General features: G+C 37.1%; 1 protein-coding gene across 1 annotated transcript in view; it reads left to right on the forward strand.

Moving 5' to 3' along the window:
* Positions 1 to 14,446: 14,446 nt before the first annotated feature.
* The window catches only part of PHIP (pleckstrin homology domain interacting protein), a 75,347-nt gene continuing 69,963 nt past the window's right edge, over positions 14,447 to 19,830 (forward strand). Inside the window, exons 1-2 of the mRNA XM_015821736.1 lie at positions 14,447 to 14,537; positions 17,743 to 17,903. Of these exons, the coding sequence (XP_015677222.1) occupies positions 17,820 to 17,903 (84 nt within the window). The 5' untranslated portion in view covers positions 14,447 to 14,537; positions 17,743 to 17,819. The remainder of the gene's footprint in view (positions 14,538 to 17,742; positions 17,904 to 19,830) is intronic.

Below are 19,830 nucleotides of genomic sequence, written 5' to 3' on the forward strand. Positions count from 1 at the left end.
GGAGGGGGCCGGGACTCTTTGTCGCGGCGGAGGGATCGCGCTCGCTGGCGCTGAGGCAAACGGTCAGGAGCAGCGGCGGCGGCGGCGGCGGCGGCGGGTTTTGCTGCGAGTTGTTGTTTCCTCCTCCTGCCCGGAGCTCGAATGGTGGAGCTCCGACTCTCGTTGCTGCTGAACAAACCGTGACAGCTACTGGGGGAGCGTGCTTTTCAGCTGCAGGGCCTCTTCGCCGAGGAGCTCGGCCTGAGCGAGCCGAGCTCCTCCGCTCGCCATGTCCGGGAACAGCGGCTCCAGCAGCGGCGGCGGCGGCAGGCACACGGCGGAGCTGCGAGCGGGTAAGTGGGTGCCGGGCCGGGACTGCCGCCTTTACAGGCCGCCTCGCCCGTGCTTTCACGATGTGTGTGTGTTTTTTTTCCTCCCCTTCTCCCCCTCCCCTCTGCAGAGCTTTATTTCCTCATCGCTCGCTTTCTCGAGGACGGACCCTGCCAGCAAGCCGCGCAGGTAAGGATCGCCGCCGGGGCCGGGCCTGGGAACGGGGCTACTTCCCTCGCTCTGGCGGCGCTGCCCCTGACCCTCTCCCCCTTTTTGTGGCTCCTCCAGGTCCTGATCCGAGAAGTCGCCGAGAAGGAGGTAAGTGGTGCAGCGCCTTCCCCGCGTTTCTTCCCTTGCCCGCCCGCTTGCCGGAGTGCCAGCGGCTGCGGCGGCCTCGCCTCCTCCCCCCTCGCCGGGGGGGCGGGCGGGCGCTCCGGGGGCTGTTTTCGGGGGGGGGGAGGAAGGGGTCGCTTTTAGTGACCGGCCATGTATTATTTTCCCCCCCCCAGCTGCTGCCCAAGCGTACGGACTGGACTGGAAAGGAGCATCCCAGGAGCTATGAGAGCCTAGTAAGCGAAGCGGCCAGGCGGCGTGGTGCGGTGTGAGATGTACTAGGGAAAGTTTGCAAGCAGCCCTTTAAAAATTGAATTTCCCGCAATTTTTTTTTTAGCAACTTTAAAAAAAAAAAAAAAATAAGGGCAATTCTTAAAACTCTTGGTTTCTGCCCGCGAACCAGGCGCGAGTTTGTTTTCTTAGTCGAGCAGGTGTTGTCTCCGGAGTCATCTGTCTGGGGTCCTGCAGTTAGGGTAAATAATAATAATCCTACTAATGCGAGAGCCGTAGAGTCACTATGCTAGAAATAAAGGTACGTCATGGATGTTGTGCAGGGAGAGCAGGAGGCGGGATGGGAGGAGCGAATGAGAGAGCTTGTGTGAGCCAACTAGGCCTGTAGGAGCGCTCTCTTGTATGCAGTCCTATTTCACATACACAATAGGGCTGTGCAGTTATTGAGGAATTATAAGCAGTCTTTACAGACGAAATCTCTCTGTTTTCCATTTGTAATTTTGCTGAAAAACAAAGCCAAACAGGTGCAGAGAAAAGCTGCTCGTCTAACCCCTGGCTGATGAGTGTTAGTTACGCTTGCACAGCTAACTCTTGTCTGAATTTGGTGGGAGCAGAGTATTCTTCTTAAACCGATATCTGTTTGACAAAAACAAACATGTGAACTGTTGTGTTGTTTTAAGGCACACTTAAGTTTGTGGTATGTACAATGATCTTTCTGATCGGTTTGTGGTTTGTTAGTTTTGACAAGAGACATTTCTTGTTTTACATTCAGGAAGGGAACATCTATGGGACTAAGCTAAAGAACTTATGGATCTGTAAATGGACTGTTGCTTGGGATAGTTTGAGGGGGACTTTTTGGTAGTTCAAGGCAGCTTTTCTGGCGTACAGAATGCATTTCTCTTGACCCCTTTTCAGAAGAAACGCCATGAGTTTGGTTGATTTTAAATGAAAGGAAAAAGCAAAAGGGTAAAAAGCAAAAATCTCACTCACTTGTAGAGGAGGCAGGGAAATCTGATTATGGATTTCCTAGGACTTTTCCCTTGAATTAGAATTAGTCCTGTGTCACATTTTTAGCCAGATAAATTTTATTTCCTCATATATAGACAAGCTATGGGTTGGATTTAGACTTCTTTCAAGAATCAAGAAAGAGACAACTTGGCCTAATTCTTTTTCATACTGGTATACCAATGCCACTTTTAACTTTAAAGAGGATCCTTTAGTTTTTTTTTGGTATATGTTGGGACAGCAAATTGTTGAAGACAAGTTTCTCTCAGGATTAGTAAATGAGACAAACTGTTAAAAGCCACTAACCTTACTAGATTCAGTCTCCTTCCTCCACCCCACCCCTCTTTGATTCACTATAATGCCCTTGTGTGACAAGTAGAAGAAAGTGGTCCCAGAGTATTAGCTCATGTAGAGATACAATGATCTGACACCTTTGAAGACAGATACAATGTTTCAGAAGCAGATGCCATTAGATAATAATTTTGGACTATAGATGCAGGAAAATTCATACTGTGAATTTTGTGCTAGTAAAGGCTGATTGTAGGATGTATGGCAAGGCAAAAAATTATAAAGATAGTTTGTAGTGCCTCCTTTCCAAATGGGCTTACCTCTCACAAAAGCTTTTAATCTATTGTTTGTGACAAACTAGTTTCTTAATGAGCTAAGTTTGGACATTGTTGGTAGAAAATATTCGTAAAACATGAACTGCTTGCTAAAAATAGGTAAAGATTAAGAGATTGGGTTTTATTTTGTATTACATTTTAAAATTAAACTACATGACTTCATATATTAAATTGTTCCAATTTTAAGTGTACAATTTCATACATTTAGAAGAGGTAGCTTTTGAATTATATTGCCTAGTGATAACACTATTTGAATGGAGTATATAATTATAAGGAATGCAAGAAGATAAATGCAAGGTAAAATTTACAGCTGCTTACATTTTTAAAGTAACATTTTGTTGCTGGTTACCTGCTTCAATTTCAGAAATCTGATCATAAGTGCTTATTTAGTAAAGGATACATTTTTATTTTATTTAGGAATTGTATCACCTTGGCCTAGTTGGCTTAGCCAAGCTAATTGCAAAGCATATTTTAAAGCTTATTTAAAAACTTATTAAGAATTGTTAGAACAAAATCTGTGGCTAAAGTAATATCTTTAGTTTGATAGGTCAGAAGTTGTACATGTAAGCTTTATCTTTTAATTTTTTAAATGCATGTTATAAATAAATGCTACTAAAGGTGGTTTTTAATCTTATTGAGTATGCATTGTTAAACAGACATTAAGCTCTATTCTTATAGAAATGTTATTTATCATTGATCATTAGTTCTAAATTGTGCAGTTCATGTTAAAAAGTATTTCAGTTGAACAGCAATGTTACTATGGTCTTTTCTTATATAAATAGCATAGTTCTGACTATAAAAATCAAATGAAAGATCATGTTTTGCTTTTTAAAGAGATGATTTCTGTGTAGCTAAGATCTTAACTGGTGTTTGAATTGTCACAAATGAATTAATCTGTTCTGGGCAGCAGTGCCCAGCTCTATTAGCAAACTTTAGAAAAGTTAAAAGGATAGTGCTGTGTTAGATCTATTAATTTCTTTTAAAATGTATAAGTATTTTATTGATCATATTACAGAAAAACATAAATCTTAGCATGTTACTTAAATCATCGATAAGAACCAGTTATCAATTCCCAGTTATGTCACTGGAGTTTTAGAATGTGAGGACAACTGTTTTTAGAAATCTGCAGAATGAAATAGATGGAAGTATAAATTGTTAATAGAGGTCTGTCTTATTTCAAATCTAAATTGCTTTACTTAAATTTTTTATCCCAGTGATCTAGTTCACATGACATGCTGAGCAATATTGTGAGTTATCTGGGTTGATATGTTGTGGAATTCAGCCTCTATAATTTGTAGATCATGTTATAGTGATTTTATGTTATGTAGTAGTTTTGCCCCTTAAAGTTAATCATGCTGAAAGTGTTCTAATTTTTAGAGGATTTAGATACCCATTTTTCTCCTCCCTGTCTTCCAAGCCTGTTATGACCCACCCCCTCCAGGACATGTTTTTTAAAAATAAAAGCAGCAGCAGTGTGCATATGTATTCTATGTTTTTTCCTGAAGCTCAAGGTGACATACAGAGCACTTTCCATAATTCTACAGAGTATGTCACCATTGTAGAAGCTGAAATTCAGAAGGGATTGTATAATATACTAATAAAAAGTCTTTTTTTTTTGAAACATTGGAAAAATTACACATGCACTGAAGTACTTTTGTTTTGAATTGTTAGATAAACAATTGCATGGTTTTAATACAACATCTACATTAAATATTGATAGTTTTTCTTCAGTAGACAGGAAATATGTATTCTTTCTTAAGACTGGGTACTTTAAAGTGGTGAAATGAAATTAATGTAAAATAAAATTTTAGGTACTTTTACCAAAGTTAAGTACATGAAAGACAAAAAATACAGCATGAAAGTTGGTGAGCAGCATCAATAATCCTGTGAACAGTTTACACAATTTTGAAAGTGTAGGTTATACTGTTTTATAGATGCTAAGTATTTCCAAAATAGTTCTTCAGATTTATTTCGTATTTCTCCTGGGTAAATATGGGACAATCAAAAATTCACACTTCAGGGGGCTAAATGTTCCAATCTGAGAATGGAAAAACCATTTTGCTGATTATTTTAAATATCTAAAGGTCCTTTTTCCCCCTCTTGGTGGGCATATTTATAACTTTGAGAAAACCAATAAAATTCTAACAAAATGACTGCCATAATGGTGCTGACAAATTAGTAAAGGCTAAAAGAAAAAACTATTTCCCATACACAATTATACTGAAGAATATAAACTAACAAGGCCCAAGTAATTTGTGCATCTGAGTCTGAAGAGAGATAAAAGTGTGAAAGCTAAAAATCAGAGTACATAAAAGCCTAGTGGAAAATCCATTTTACAGAAAGTACATTGTTGATAATCTGAGAAACGCACCGAGGCAAAATATGTACTACCACTAAAACCAAACATGACTTTTATCTCTAGTGGCTCAACAGAGACAAAACCCAAGGCTAAATGTATACTGCACAGATGTAATCTCCTCCCCTTCATCATTTTTAACCTTTCAAGATGTTTCCTAGTATTTCCCAGTGTATCTTGTTTTCCATGTACATTTTAAAGCAAAAAGGCTTGTTCGTATTCACCTACCTTTTTTATATTCTAAAATAGTTTCAGGCTCCATGTGGGATCTGGTAGCATGGTTGAAAGTAAACAGCATTAGAGACTTGAGCTTCACTTTGATATATTCCGATTACTACCTAGTTATTTTAATTTCAAGAAAAAAGAAATGGTTCAGGAACTCTATTAGAACCTAGAGAGAAGTACAAAGATGCAGTGTTGCCCATAGACATCAGATTAGGTCTGTATGTTTGTGAATTGGAGACTTGTTACTTTTTATATAGTATTCACTGCTGTTAAATTCTTTACAGATATATAAGTTACACTTTAATAAAAAGATATTGTGATATGGAGAATAATTTACTTATTTTATTCTAATCCTATTGATTTATGCTATAATTCAGTTTTCTTTTGTAGTATTATAGATTAGTTTTAAGCATGGTTTTGAGATACCAAGATTCCAAATATGTATATAATTCAAGAATATTTTTTTTGTCTGCCACTGGAAGTACAATATTAATTTAACTGTAACTTCCTGTACACTTAAAATTTGAGGTTTCAGGAGACCATTTTCATCATATTTTGACAGTGCATGTAAGGAAGATGTAATTGTTCTCTTTGGATCTGTGAGTAGATTTGGCTTTACGGAGATTTAGTCTCAATTTTTGCTTAACTTAGAACTTTTCGAATACCCAGCAATTTTTGTTTATAAGTTAAAAGGTAAATATAGAGTCAGTACAATCATACATGTCCATATATACATGTCCACATTATTTAGAGCCTGTTTCTTGTAAAATGGTACTATTTAATATCATGCATGTACCATTATTTTTCTTGAAATGTTAAACCTTGAAAATTAACATTCTATAATTATTCTTGCTTACTATAACACCGATTGATAAATGAAATCCAAACCATCAACTTACATTTGTAATTTTGGACCCCTTGTTTATGCTTCCTGAGGAAGAAAAAAGTTTTCAGAGTGCATCTCAGAGCTTGTATATTAGCTGCCAAGTTTTGGGAACTGAGATGGACAACAGGTAGTAGATAGAAACTATATGTTAAGGTAAGATAATTGAACTGGCTAGAAAGGAAAACTAAATCTTTTGCTCTGGAGTTTGTGCGATAGAAGAATATACTGGATCAGATTCAGGCAAGAACGTTTTCATTGTGTTCTCCTTATTGTGAACAAAATATGAACAAATTGCATATCCATAGCATTTCTTAGGACAGCTAGCTGTTCTCAGATTCAAAATCCCTTTGCAAGAAATCCAATAGAACCTGAAACTCAGATGTATGTAGGGAAAATATGTTCCTAGTAGAACAGTCAGATACCCTAAGTAGGTGAAATGCCAAATCGATGGGACCCCATCAAGAAAAAAATATTAGGAATGGCAAATTAAGATGAGGTAAAAAGATAGTTGAAAATACAACTAAGGGCAAAACCGTGTAGTTCACTGAAATTCTGTCACATAATGAGATGTTGTTTCAACACAAAAACAATCTCAGTTGGATTACATGTGGAGCTATAATCTGCAGTTTATACCTTCACTTCCTCTGGAGGATGTGGCTAGATTGTTTAAAAAGCCCTTGTCTGATTTTATTATTAAACTTCCCTGAAGCTTAGTAGGAGATTAAAAAAATCATCTAAAAATTAAAAGTACTATTGTCTTAGTGGAAGATTAAAAAATCCTTTCATATGCTTGGAAGTGCCGTCAATATGGCAGAAACTGTCTTGGAAAAATGATATGAGCCTTCTCCGGCATAGTATTTTGCTTTACTATGGAATGTCCAATTGCTATAACTTCAGGGCTAACTAGCTCAATAACTCACAAATCATGTTAGCTATGAGAGATTGGGGAAAGTTGGGAAAGGAATTGGCCAAAAATAGAGAGTGGGTCAGTTGACCACTTATTTCATAAACTATATAGCCAGGTAGAAAGAAGTCTGGGAATAAGCATTTCAAAGAGGTTCTACCATAATGAATGCAAGTGCGAAATTCCTTTTTCAGTTTCTAAAATTTTGTTTACCCTATATTGGCACTGTAGTTCTTGCTGTTTTGGTCGTGACAACTGTGTGGGATTTACACTAACTCTGACATTTATTTGATTATATGAACCCAGGTATCATGATTTGTAAACTTGTGTATTCAATCAATTGTGGTTTATTTAAGTAATCTAGGACTTTTTTTTTCTTTTGGGGGTATGTGTTAAAATTTCAGATGTACTCTGTATATTGAAATATTTTGATTATCTTTGAATCATCATTGGATACCCCCTCATTTTACTTTCTGTGAGTCTGGTAGGATAGAGGTCCCCAACCTTTTGAGCACCAGGGACCGGTTCCGTGGAGAGAGGTTTTTCTGCGGACCGGGGGGGGGGGCGTGGTTTCATGTACTGCCTGCATCCAGCGGATGGGGCATTGCTTGTTTGCGCGGACCGGTTTCTGGCATGCCGCAGCACGGTGCTTGTGCATGGACTGGGGGTTGGGGACCCTTGTGGTAGGAGCACAACCTACTTTTCCTCAATGTCTAACAGAAGAGTAAAATTGTCTGGACTTTGGAAAAATATTATCCAGCAGGCTAATGGGAGAGGTGGGGTGTAATGAAGCTCCATAATCGCTTTGGTGTAGAAGTTACCATTGTATTGTACTTCAACTATGAGAGTTGAGCAGAATGCCTGGAAAGAGCAGCAAGTGTTTCTCCCTTCTCCTGTGTACAACAGAAGTTCGGTCAGTACAGTCATAGTGTGCTGTGGTCATGGATGATTGCATTATTTAAAAAAAACACAAAACTTTAGAACAGCTGTGTCCAGCCTTTTGGCTTGCCTGAGTGAGTGAAGAGGAATTATATGAGGCATATAAAATACATAGTAGAGTTAATGTACGTAAATAAATGTATATGTGTGTGTGTATATATATATGTGTGTGTGTGGGTTTGTGTATGTGTGTGTACACACACACACACACTATACACACTAGGAATGGAGACTAGAGCTTCTTTGCTAGCCAGATGGGGATAGATGAGACAGTGTGAAAAAGTATGTAGAGTTAACTCACAGATTTCTGCCAGCTTGGCACTGACTTTTTTCTTCTGGCCTCTCATGTTAGATGGTTATGTTCAGGAAGAAAGAAATAGTATAGAAAAAAAATATTTGTCTAATGAAAACGTATGGTATATTCTAAGAAGAATATGGTTCAACAGAAAATGCCAGTGCTCAACAGATGGCTGTTAAATTACATACGAATATTGAAAATAGTTTTCAGCATCTTGACCTGAAGAAATTATAGGTAGACTTGTTTCTTATTACAGTTATAGGTAATCCTTGACTTACGACCACAGTTGAGCCCAAAATTTCTGTTGCTAAGCGAGACAGTTAAGTGACCCATTTAATGACCTTTCTTGCCACAGTCATTAAGTGAATCACTGCTGTTAAATTAGTAATGCGGTTATTAAATGAATATGGCTTCCCTATTGATTGCTTGTCAGAAGGTGGCAAAAGGTGATCACATAACCCCAGAATACTGCAACTGTCATATAAATATGAATAGATTTCTAAGCATCTGAAATTTGATAATGTGACCATGGAGATGTTGCAATGGTTGTAAGCAGGAGAAACGGTCATAGGTCACTTTTCTCAATGCCGTCGTAACTTTGAACAGTCACTAAATGAACTGTTGTAAATTGAGGACTAACTGTTCTGGAATTCAGCCTTATTAAGGTGATAATTTATTAATAAGCAAATAGTATAGATTAATTGATAGTATAGATAAATTGAATTATTTTATTCCTGTAATATACAGAAATGTTTTGAAAGCAGTTTATTTTGTAGTTTACATTACAGGAAGAAAACTTGATGTTTCACATTCTTGAAAAATGTGACGTTGTGACAAGTGGCTAGAATCCTGCAGTATTCCTGACATCTAAACTAGCAAAAGGAATAGTTGAAAGATTGTTTGGGGTATGAAGCCATAATAGCAAAGATTGGGTTTTTGTGTATTGCAGAGTAAAAATTACCTTTCAGTAAAGAGCCAATGGGGTTGTGTGTGTGTGTGTGAGAGAGAGAGAGAGTGTGTGCATGTGTGCTTTTTAATCCTCTTTCCCATGGCAGTATTTTGGAGGAATTGTATTTCTTTCCTATACTTTTATATAACCCTATCAATAGGGGCTATTCTTATCTCTTCCCATTTGTCAATCTGACTTAAAAAAGTGAACAAGTGAAGCTTCTTTTAGCCCTCTGATTGATATGTGCGAAAGAGACCTGAGATGAGTTGAGAATGGTTGTTTCTGTTGTTACTTTTCCATTGAGATTTGGTACAAAAAGTACCATCGCTGCAGATGGTTCTGCCCTTAGAGATCTCTGCTATCCTACAATTGTTTTTTAGATTCTGGCAATCAGAGAGTTTTATTTATTTTTTCTTCAAGGTAGATAAATGGATGTTCTGGTATAACTGCTTAGATACGCAGATGTGCACCAATGATACTTTAAAGTCTATGGTCAATTATTATTTTTCATCCTATGCTTGATTTTCGTTACCAGCATTAACCAGTAAGCTGTACCCTGTACCAGAGCTCTTTCTTTTGGTGCTGGAATAATGCCAGGAAATTCAGTAGAGAGGTATAAAACTTGGCTCTGGTTGGAAAGTCAGTCAGTATTCTGGCCTGTGGGAAGTGGAGCCTTTTCAGAGTAGTGCATTCCATGCAAAGTCATCAGTGTGCTAGTAGTGTTTGTTCTTCTTCTTCTTCTTGTGCCATATCCGTTATCGGACGTTGGCGATCATGTTGGCAATCCTGTTTTTATCAGCAGCCGCACCTTTTTCACGACGACTCAAAACAGGTTTGGTCAGGGAATCTAAAACTTCGGTGCTACAAGAAGAAGACGGACCTGGAGCAAACGGAAGTTAGAAAGGGACCTCCTAATTTACCTCATACGCGTATTTTTCTGGGTGTCGCATCACATGTCCGAAATATTCTAATTTTCGTTTTTTAATTGTTTTGATGATTTCCCTTGGGTTTCCCAGGCGGCTTATCACCTCCTCATTTCTGATCTTGTCAACCCAGCTTATACGTAACAGCCACCTGTAAATCCACATTTCAAATGCTTCTAGTCTCTTCAGGTGGCCTTCTGTCAGAGACCAACTCTCTACTCCATAGAGCAGGATAGAAAAAAATATAGCATCTGACAAGCCTGATTTTCAGTCTTTGTTCAGTGTTTGTTGGGCCCAAGTATTTCTATCCAGCATATTTTTCGGTATATATCAGCTACTGCTGTCTGCATCATGCTCCTACTTACAGTCCTATCAGGTTTCTTGTCTTTACTTTTGTCTTTGGAAAAAGTGAATTTGCTACTTTGTTGGGATCACTCCAGGTTCTGCTTAAGGTTTCTGAAACGATTTGCAATTTTAAGCATCATGGGGATTCCAATGTTTTTGAACATTGTTGTTAAACCAAATTTCTCCTATGGGGGTCAGTTGGCATATTCAGTATTGGTTATCCAAGTGTCTTTTAGACATGAAAGAGGCAGTATTTTAAAGTAAAGATGTAGATTGCTTTAAACCTTGAGTCAGTGGGGGAAAAAATCCTGCAAGGAGGGGAATTTGGAAAAAACAAAACAATGTGGCAACAGAAAGTATATGGAGTATTTTAAAGATACAGATGCATCTTCAGATATCTTCCACACTCCTGTGCTTTGAGGCTTTGTTGTGTTTGGGAACAGAAGCCTATGAACAAAGAAAGAATGGGTTCTTCTTTCCCTTGTGAATAGTCAGTAATATTGCCCTTGCATTGAGAGGTTTTACCAAAATGTTTGACAACATGTATGGGATGTTAAAATTCTTATATGAAAATCTTCATGTTATATCATTTTGGTCATGTACTATATAAACATGTTATATATTTATGTATCACTTAATAGAAAGTACTATTTTCCTAAACTTGATTTTTGTGGAAAAAAATATAGAAAATACCAAAGAAAATAGGTCCCCTCTTCTCCAGTGTTTTGATAGCAGACAAATCTTGATTTTCCATTTTTCTTGTAGTTGAATCTGTTGGCTTTCCAGTTCTTGTGCTTTTTACCCCAACAGTTGGAATAACTCTTTCTCCATGCTCTGTGTACAGGAATTTAAATTTGCAGCTGCCAGGCCTGCTTGCTTTTTTACCATCTCTTCTTCATGTGATAGTGCTAATCCCAATTGTCATGGGTCATATGCTCAAGATTTTGTTTTTTAAATGTACAAATTCTTTGCATTAATTTATTGTGCGCAGCATTATAAAAAGAAGCTTTTTTATATGCTGAATATCATGTGACTTATCCGCACATGAATTTATGGTAATGTTTGCATGGGCTTGAGTAAAAACTGAGCCAAAATGTTGCAAAAGCATATCGTCCAATTCTTAATTAAACGTTTCTCGATGTTTTAAAGAAGTAGTTATCTTGAATGAACTTTACTGAAGCTTATTTTCCTCTTATTATTTGTTCAGATTTGGTTTGATCAAATTGGGTCATTTGTTATACAATTCAATGATAAATGTAAGGAAAAATACTTGTGCTACAAAAGAAATTTAAAAAATGTAAAAATCTGTTAGGTATTCCCCTTTGCTTCAGTTTTGCGATGTGAGAGAGCTTAACACAGCCAAATTCTTGGGAGAGAAAAGCCCTTAAAAAAAGGCATTACATTTCTGAAGCAGAGAGTCTCTGATTATAATGTAAACTGACTTCATTAGATATCCGATGCACTTGGATAATTACATTTCCATGTGACAATTAAAATAATAATGAATATTTTTTATCTGGAGAGAAGTATTGCATTTTCTTGGATTCAAAATACGTTAACCTTAGAACTAAAATGCTGTTGGGAAAAGAGACATGCATAAGTGCACACATTTTTTAATTTTTATTTTTTAGATAATTATTCACTCAGGGAAGCCATTTGTTAAAAGAATATCACACCAAATATTGCTCAATGTATATAACTGGTGTGACGCTAAAAGGGAATGAGAGAAAAAAATACTTTTACACAGTGCTTTTTTCCTAAAAAAAAAAAAAAAGGTGTTGGAACTCACACACTTCATACAATCCGCCTTGCCTACCCTACAAGGTTCCATCCAAAAAAGGTGCCGGAACTCCGTTCTGGCTGTTCTATGAGAAAAAAAGCCCTGCTTTTACAGAACCAAATTCAGAGCTACATTTTCTGAATACAGCTAAAATATAATTAAAATCTTCTCTTGATTTCTAAAACTTGCATTTAGGGGAACGTTTTGCACTTGGGGTTTTGTACCAAGAAATAGTTTTAAAATAAAAAGGGGGCATTGGATTTAAACCACTCATGAAAGCATTGACACCCACAAGAAAGAAAGACATTCCAGTATTAATGATACAAAGTTTTGTTATTATATTGCAACATAACATATATATAAGAGGTTGGTACATGTATTGTGACATCACAATGCACATTTCTTTTTACTTTAACTCCTTGACTTGCTGCAATGCCTTGAATGAGTGGACAACATCTATCATAGCAATTCACAGAATTTTAGTCTGGATGTAAAGTCTAAAGTAGTTACACTTTCACTTATGTAGGAAATTGTACAACTGAAATAGATCCATTGAAATAAATTCATTTTGTAGAGGAGCACTTCTATAATACCTGCCGTTTTCATTGCTACTGAGTCGTTTATATGTATTTTTACTACCTCAAGTTAGTAATTCCCTTAGTATAATCATCTACCTCCCTTTCTTCTTAACTGAAATTTAGGAAGATATGTTTCTATAGAAGAGGTAGATATGCCAACAGATATTGTCTAATTCTATCTAAAATGCATACAACTAATATATATCTTTAATTAATAATATTTTAGAACTTAAATGAAAATGACTCTAAATCCTGGTTCCTTTGTAATTATGTTTTTATTCAAAGGGTACATTCATAATATATAAACTTTTTACAAATGTTATGCACCCAGAAACCAGGATTCACAGACCTTGTTCAGCCATAAAGATTCCCTTAAAAAAATCTCTGCCTGTCTGAAATTTAATACAGTTTATCTGTAGAGAAGGAAGTTTAGGCAACAGATACAACTTCATTCTGCTAAAAAAACCCCACAATTTTATACTTTACTTTTTCAGAGAAAAGTTTTTTTTAAAAAAAAATAGATCAGTGTTGTTTTCCCATTCTAGATTACAGAGGGCAAAAATCTAATCTCAAATGGGCTCCTGAGTCAAAGGAAGTAACCTTCAATTTAGTTAGAGTAAAATTCTGCTTATTCACATTGGGTCTGATTTTTTACCTATATGTCTTCACATAAGAGAAATTTCACTTATTATAGTAACTATTAGAATATTATACTATGTGAGAAGTCTTATATGAATTTATTCACCTTTATAGCTTACACGTAAATAAGTATTCCTTGTGCACATTGTCAAAAGGATGTAAACTGAATCTTGAACAGTGAGTTTAATTTTCAAGAAAACAATTTCTGAAATATTACAGAGAAAAGCAAGCACCCTTTTATTATGTAGGACTGTCATTAGTATAGTGTAATTACTTGGAATGTGTAGCAGAAACTAGGAACTTCATAGTTAAAATTCATGCGTTTCCATGAATACATTAGATTACTAGTAATTCTTTGTGCCTTAACTCCAGTCGTTGTTGTGTAATAAAGAATTGGGACTGCTAATGTATCTGCATTATTTTATAAAGATTATGCACATTCTTTTAATGATACAAATATTCCAGTTAATGTTATTCTGTATTAGATATTACTTCTGTAATGGTTAAAATGAAAACAATGTTATGATTTATGGACTGTTAAAATAATGGTTTTTAGCAAATTATTTATTTATTGTATATGTATCCCGACTTTATTATTTTTACAAATAATTCAAGGCAGTGAACATATTCAACACACCTCCCTCCTCCTATTTTAACAACAACAACAACCTTGTGAGGTGGGTTGGACTGAGAGAGGGTGATTTAAATTTAGCGTATAGTTTGTTTCAAGATACGATGTTTTAAATTGTTCTTTCTGTGTAGGGTGTAAAACCAATGTCCTATGTGCCAAATGCACCTCTCACTTTCAAAATATTTTTTCACTTTCAAAAGTGAGAATAAAACCTTATTGGTTATAAAAAACCAAATAATTGTCCATTTTATGATATCTGTGAACCGTGGACTAGTAGAGGACGTTTATACGGTAGCTGAACCTGGAGAAGATCTCGTTCTTTAAGGAGTTTCACAGGGTCCTCAAGTTTGTGATAATCCTCGACCTTCTGTCAGAAACGAGGCGTGTTTATTTTCATACTCATACGTTTTTTTTTTAAAAATGGCTTGATCAGCTTTTTCATTCTATGTTTATATGCTTACATTTGTTTTTTATATTTAAATAGGTTGCAAACATGTTGTGTGGAAGGGGTCTGCTCTTGCTGCATTGCATTGTGGGAGGCCTCCAGAGTCACCAATAAATTATGGCAGTCCTCCAAGTATAGGTAAGAATGTTATTACATAATTGTAATAGCTAATATTGGCAATGTAACACTGTAACTGTGGCAATAGTTTTTGGCAGGTAGTTTCTCCTGTGTAGGTTTCTTTAAAAAAATGTGTATATTAAATCTGATTTTAGATTTTAAGAAACAGTCTTAAGCAACTAGAAATGACAAGATATTTCTGAATGTATTTGGAAGCCTATCTGAAATGATTAGACAGCATACAATAACTCTCATTCTCCCTCCCTCCCTCTCTCTTCCCCTCCCCCCCTCTGTCTCATAGGGAGTTGAAATCCGGAATGTGGCTTCTTTAAATTTCTTAATATAAATATGTCATTGGAGCTCTTCTATTTTAATCAATTTTTAGGCTGAACAAAAATGTTTTAAGATTTTTTTAGAAACAGAATAACAGAGTTTGAAGGGACTTTGGAGGACTTCTAGTCCAAACCCCTGCTTAAGCAGAAAACTCTATAACATTTCAGACAAATGGTTGTCTAATCTCTTCTTAAAAAGCTCCAGAATTGGAGCACCCACAATGGCTGGAGGAAAATTGTTAATTGTTCCAACTGTCAGGAAATTTCTCCTTAGTTCTAGGTTGATTCTCTCCTTGATTAGTTTCCATCTGTTGCTTCTTGTCCTGCCTTCAGGCGCTTTGGAGAATAGCTTCACTCCCTCTTCTTTATGGTAGCCCCTGAGATATTGGAAGACTGCTATCATGTCCCCCCTCATCCGTCTCTTCATTAAACTAGACATACCCAATTCCAGCAACCGTTCCTTATACGTTTTAGCCTCCAGTCCCCTAATCATCTTTGTTGCTCTTCTCTGTACTCTTTCTAGAGTCTCAACATCTTTTTTAGATCGCGGTGACCAAAACTGGATGCAGTATTCCAAGTGTGGCCTTACCAAGGCATTGTAAAGTGGTATTAACACTTCACGTGATCTTGATTCTATCCCTCTGTTAATGCAGCCTACAATGCGTTGGCTTTTTTTATAACACATAGCAACAGCTTATATTGTATGCCGGTATGGAATGTGTACAGAATACATTATGGTTATGAAATCAAATATGCTAATTGTTAATTGTGATGCTGCTGTTTGGAAAAGTGGAAATGTAAAAGATCATTTGCAAATGGGATATGTCAAAGACATGCTGCTTATTTCTACTGAAGAAACAAAATAATAAATGACCGCAACCATTTTAGAGAATAACTTTCATGAAATTATCAGAATAGATTGTCTTCAAATAGCTATTCCTTGCTTAAAACCATGAAATGCTTGATTTTTCAGGTTTTGGTAGTTTTTATTTGGTAAATAAAAAATGTTTGATTTTGCTGTTTGTCCTGATAAGGTATCAACAAGATAGGATTATGATGCTTTGCTGCTGACAACAGAATCCAGAATAAATTGAGTGACATTAAAGCTTATATAATAAATAAAATATTTTGATTTGCTATTAATTATGCACTATTGTTGATATAAATATCATTGATCATGTAGAAGAAACTGTAGTAATATATCACTATAAAGTAACTTGGGATTCATGATTTAAAATATAATATGAACTAGCAGATGGCAGTATTTGATATTTGTTTCTAACTTTGCATTAGTAATTAAAAAAGCAGGAGGAAATAGCTTCATTTGTTTTATCCCAGGATTATGTTAAATATGTTGAAAGAAGCAAAATTACACAAGGCATCAGAAAAATTAGATTATGATCTCAGTACAGAGCTTAGATGTAATATAAAACATTGCTTTTTGGTGCTTTAATCAGGGATGCTTAAGGTAGGGCTGAATAGCTCACATGTGCTTGTTTATTAAACAAGGAGGTTTGGTTGTACATTGCATGCAAGTATATAATTAAAAAACATTTTTATCTCCATTGACCAAGTCTTTAAAACAATCAGTTATAGTAATTAGAATGGCATCATAAGTAGTAGGAGTAGTGGTAATAATCACTAAATCCTTAACAAATCAAAGTGCCATATAGGTAGCCCTTAAGTTACGATTCTAATTGGGCTGCTAATAACTGAGGATCTTTTACTCTAAGGGAAATATATTGGTCAGATGTGTATGATTTTTTCAAAGTGCAATAACTTTTCTGTTTGTTTCCATTATTTTTGAGACCTATGAAGTGGTACTGTGTTTTCCCGAAAATAAGCCCTACCCCGAAAATAAGCCCTAGATTTGGGGCGAGGCGCATGTCTAAAAATTGAGCTGGAAGGTGGTGGAGCTACCCCACGCACACTGCACCTGCTTACCTTACTGATAGGACTGCAGCAGGCAGGCCTCCCATGCCCTGAAACTTGTCATGCTGTGTGGTTCTTTGTGCCGTTGCAGCTCCTCGTGGCAGGAGGCTGTATGGTGCTTTGGGCCATGGCCGCCGGTTGCGGCAGGACTCCGTGCAGTGCTTTGGGCCTTTGCCGCTCCTCATGGCAGGATGCCATGCAGCACTTCGGGCCATTGCCACTCATCATGGCAGGACTCCTTGCAGCGCTTCAGGCCATTGCTCCTCACGGCAGGAGGCCACATGGTGCTTTGGGCCATTGCCTCTACTCGCGGCAGAACGCCGTGTGGTGCTTCAGGCCATTTGCTGGAGGCTGCAAGGTGCTTCGGGCCGTTGCCAGTGGTCGCAGCAGGCCACTGTGTGGCATCCTGTGACTGGCGATGATGGCCCAAAGCACCATGTGGCCTTCTGCAAATGGCCCAAAATGCCGCGTAGCCTCCTGCCGCGAACGGTGGCAACGACCCAAAGCACCATGCAGCCTCCTGCAAATGGCCCGAAGTGCCGCGCAGCCTCCTCCTGCGACTGGCGGCACCAGCATGAAGCACTATGCAGCCTCCTGCTACAACCGTTGGCGCTGGCGCAATGTGCCACATGGCATCCAGCTACAAATGGTGGCAAGCAGCCGCTGAAGAAGTCAGGCAGCGGCGCGACAGGTTTCGGGGCGTGGGAGGCCTGGTTGCAGTGTTCCTATGGTAGGACATCTCCCGAAAATAAGACCTAGTGCCTCTTTTTGAGACAAAATATGACTGGGTCTTATTTTGGGGAAAACACAGTATGTACCTATGTATTTGTTATATTCTGACATAATACAAATATATTTTAATTACATGAATTATGTATATGAATAACGGCTTAAATCTTTCTTGATATTGCTTAAGAGATATCTTTCTGAACATATATCTAAATATATCAATTTTTTTATAGCTGAAACTCTCTTTTCAAGAAAGCTTAATGGAAAATACAGACTGGAACATCTTATTCCAACTGCTGTGTATCAGCATATGAAAATGCATAAGCGAATCCTGGGACATTTGTCTTCGGTATATTGTGTAACATTTGATCGGACTGGCAGACGGATATTCACAGTAAGTGCAGATTCATGAAACTATTTTAAAACATAGTTTTGTAATGGAAGAGGAGTAAAGAGTGATGAGTACAAATTAACAAATAAAGTGAAAGAAAAATAGGTGTGTTGTTTGAGAAACCAACAGAAAGATGGAGAATATAATTGATGTGAATTAGTAGAATTGAAACAAATGTAAGGAAGGTTAGACTTAAGAACAAAACGGTTGAAATAGACATAAGAGAATATGAATTGGTATCATCTAGTTATAGCTCTCTATGAAAATAGGAAGCCATAAGTTGATGGAAAGTACATATATTGCAAATAATGACAATGGAAGAACTGGGATTAGTTTTGGTAAAAACTGCAACTTTCTGAATGAATATGATCCAGAAGAAAAAAATTATGACTAATGGATATGAATGGATGTCATGGAATAAGGTGAAAGAGTAGAGGAAAAAGTGATTGGGCTGTCCAGAGATCCAATAATGAACATAGAGGATGATGTTAGGTTTGTTCATGAAAAAGAATAATAATAAGAAAGGCTGATTTGATCTTTCATAATGAAAGATTGAAGAAAAGTTCTGAATTTTGAACAGACCATAATTTGGCAGTTTGAAACATGCATCTTGGGGCCGGGGGGGGGGTAAGTATGGGAAGGAAAAAAAGACCCCAGAGTGAAAGAAGAATGACTACAGGAAGAGAAAGTTTGAATCCTTTGTCCAACAGCATTAGAAGATATATAAATCTCCTAACAGAATGTGTGAAAAGTGGATATAAAAGAAAGGAGGATGTGGAAGTTGCTTTGAAAGAATTATTTTGAATGCCATACATGTGTGTGGAAGTATAAGAAAGAATGCTTAGTAAAAAAAAAGTTGTGGATGAGGAAAAAGAAGAGAATGCTATAAAAAATAAGGATAAAGGGCATTTTTTAAAAGAAAAAAATGTATTAGCAACTAATCTACTCAAAGAAAGCCAGGAACAGGTAAGGTTAAAATAAGCAGAAAGAAAATTTGATGAAAAAAAATAAATTGTTCCAGGAGCTAAAAAAGGAACCTCTCTCCGAATGAAAGGAATTAAAAATAAAAGGGATTATTATTATTAGCTAGGAGACCACATGTTATTGTGGTCTCCTGACCTAGCTAATGTAATAGTTTGGCTGCCAAATTACCAGCTCTCTTGTAGGAAATGCTTGCGAGCTTCCCAAGGTGTGCCACAGAGGGTAAGCTGATTTTGCACCAGAAAGAAAGATGAGAGTGGCTCTTCCTACGGGGTCAACCAAGCCCCTCTCCTTCCCTGGAGCTGCCTCGCAAATGGGCGCAACAACTGGAAGATTCAGAGCCAGCAGGAATCTGCCTGCCTGCATGGAGCATCAGCTTGTCTCTCCACCAAAGTGGCTCCTATTTATCTACTTGCATAGAACATACTTTCAAATTGTTAGGTGGACAGAAGCTGAGGCAAGTGATGGGAGCTCACCCCGCCACACAATGCTAGGACCCTAACCACTGGAGTAGAGACCATCTGCAGGGTCATTAAGTCACTGAGCCACTGTGCCTCTTTAATAAAAGGGATAAAATTTGGGATGAAAATAAAGTTGAGGAAATGTTAGAAGTGGTAGTTTAGGGAGTTTAATGGGAATTACAGTGTATTTGTTGACATCTGAGAAAAAAATATATGAAAAGAAAAATGATTTAAAATGTTAAGGCTGCCAGATATAGGCAGGGTAATAAAAATGTTAACATACAAAGTTGTATAATAATAATAATAATAATAAATTTAATTTATATGCCGCCCTTCTCCCAACGGGACTCAGGGCGGCGCACAACATATTTAAAACAAAACATAAATACATTCCCCCCCGATAAAACCGAATTAAATCAAATTTTAAAGTTGTGTCTCTGTCGAATTGTTAAAAGATAAACCCCAAATAAAATCCTCCCTAGGTCAGG

Source organism: Protobothrops mucrosquamatus, unplaced genomic scaffold (assembly GCF_001527695.2).
Source record: "Protobothrops mucrosquamatus isolate PMUCROS unplaced genomic scaffold, P.Mucros_1.0 scaffold1394, whole genome shotgun sequence".
Lineage (NCBI taxonomy): Eukaryota > Metazoa > Chordata > Lepidosauria > Squamata > Viperidae > Protobothrops > Protobothrops mucrosquamatus.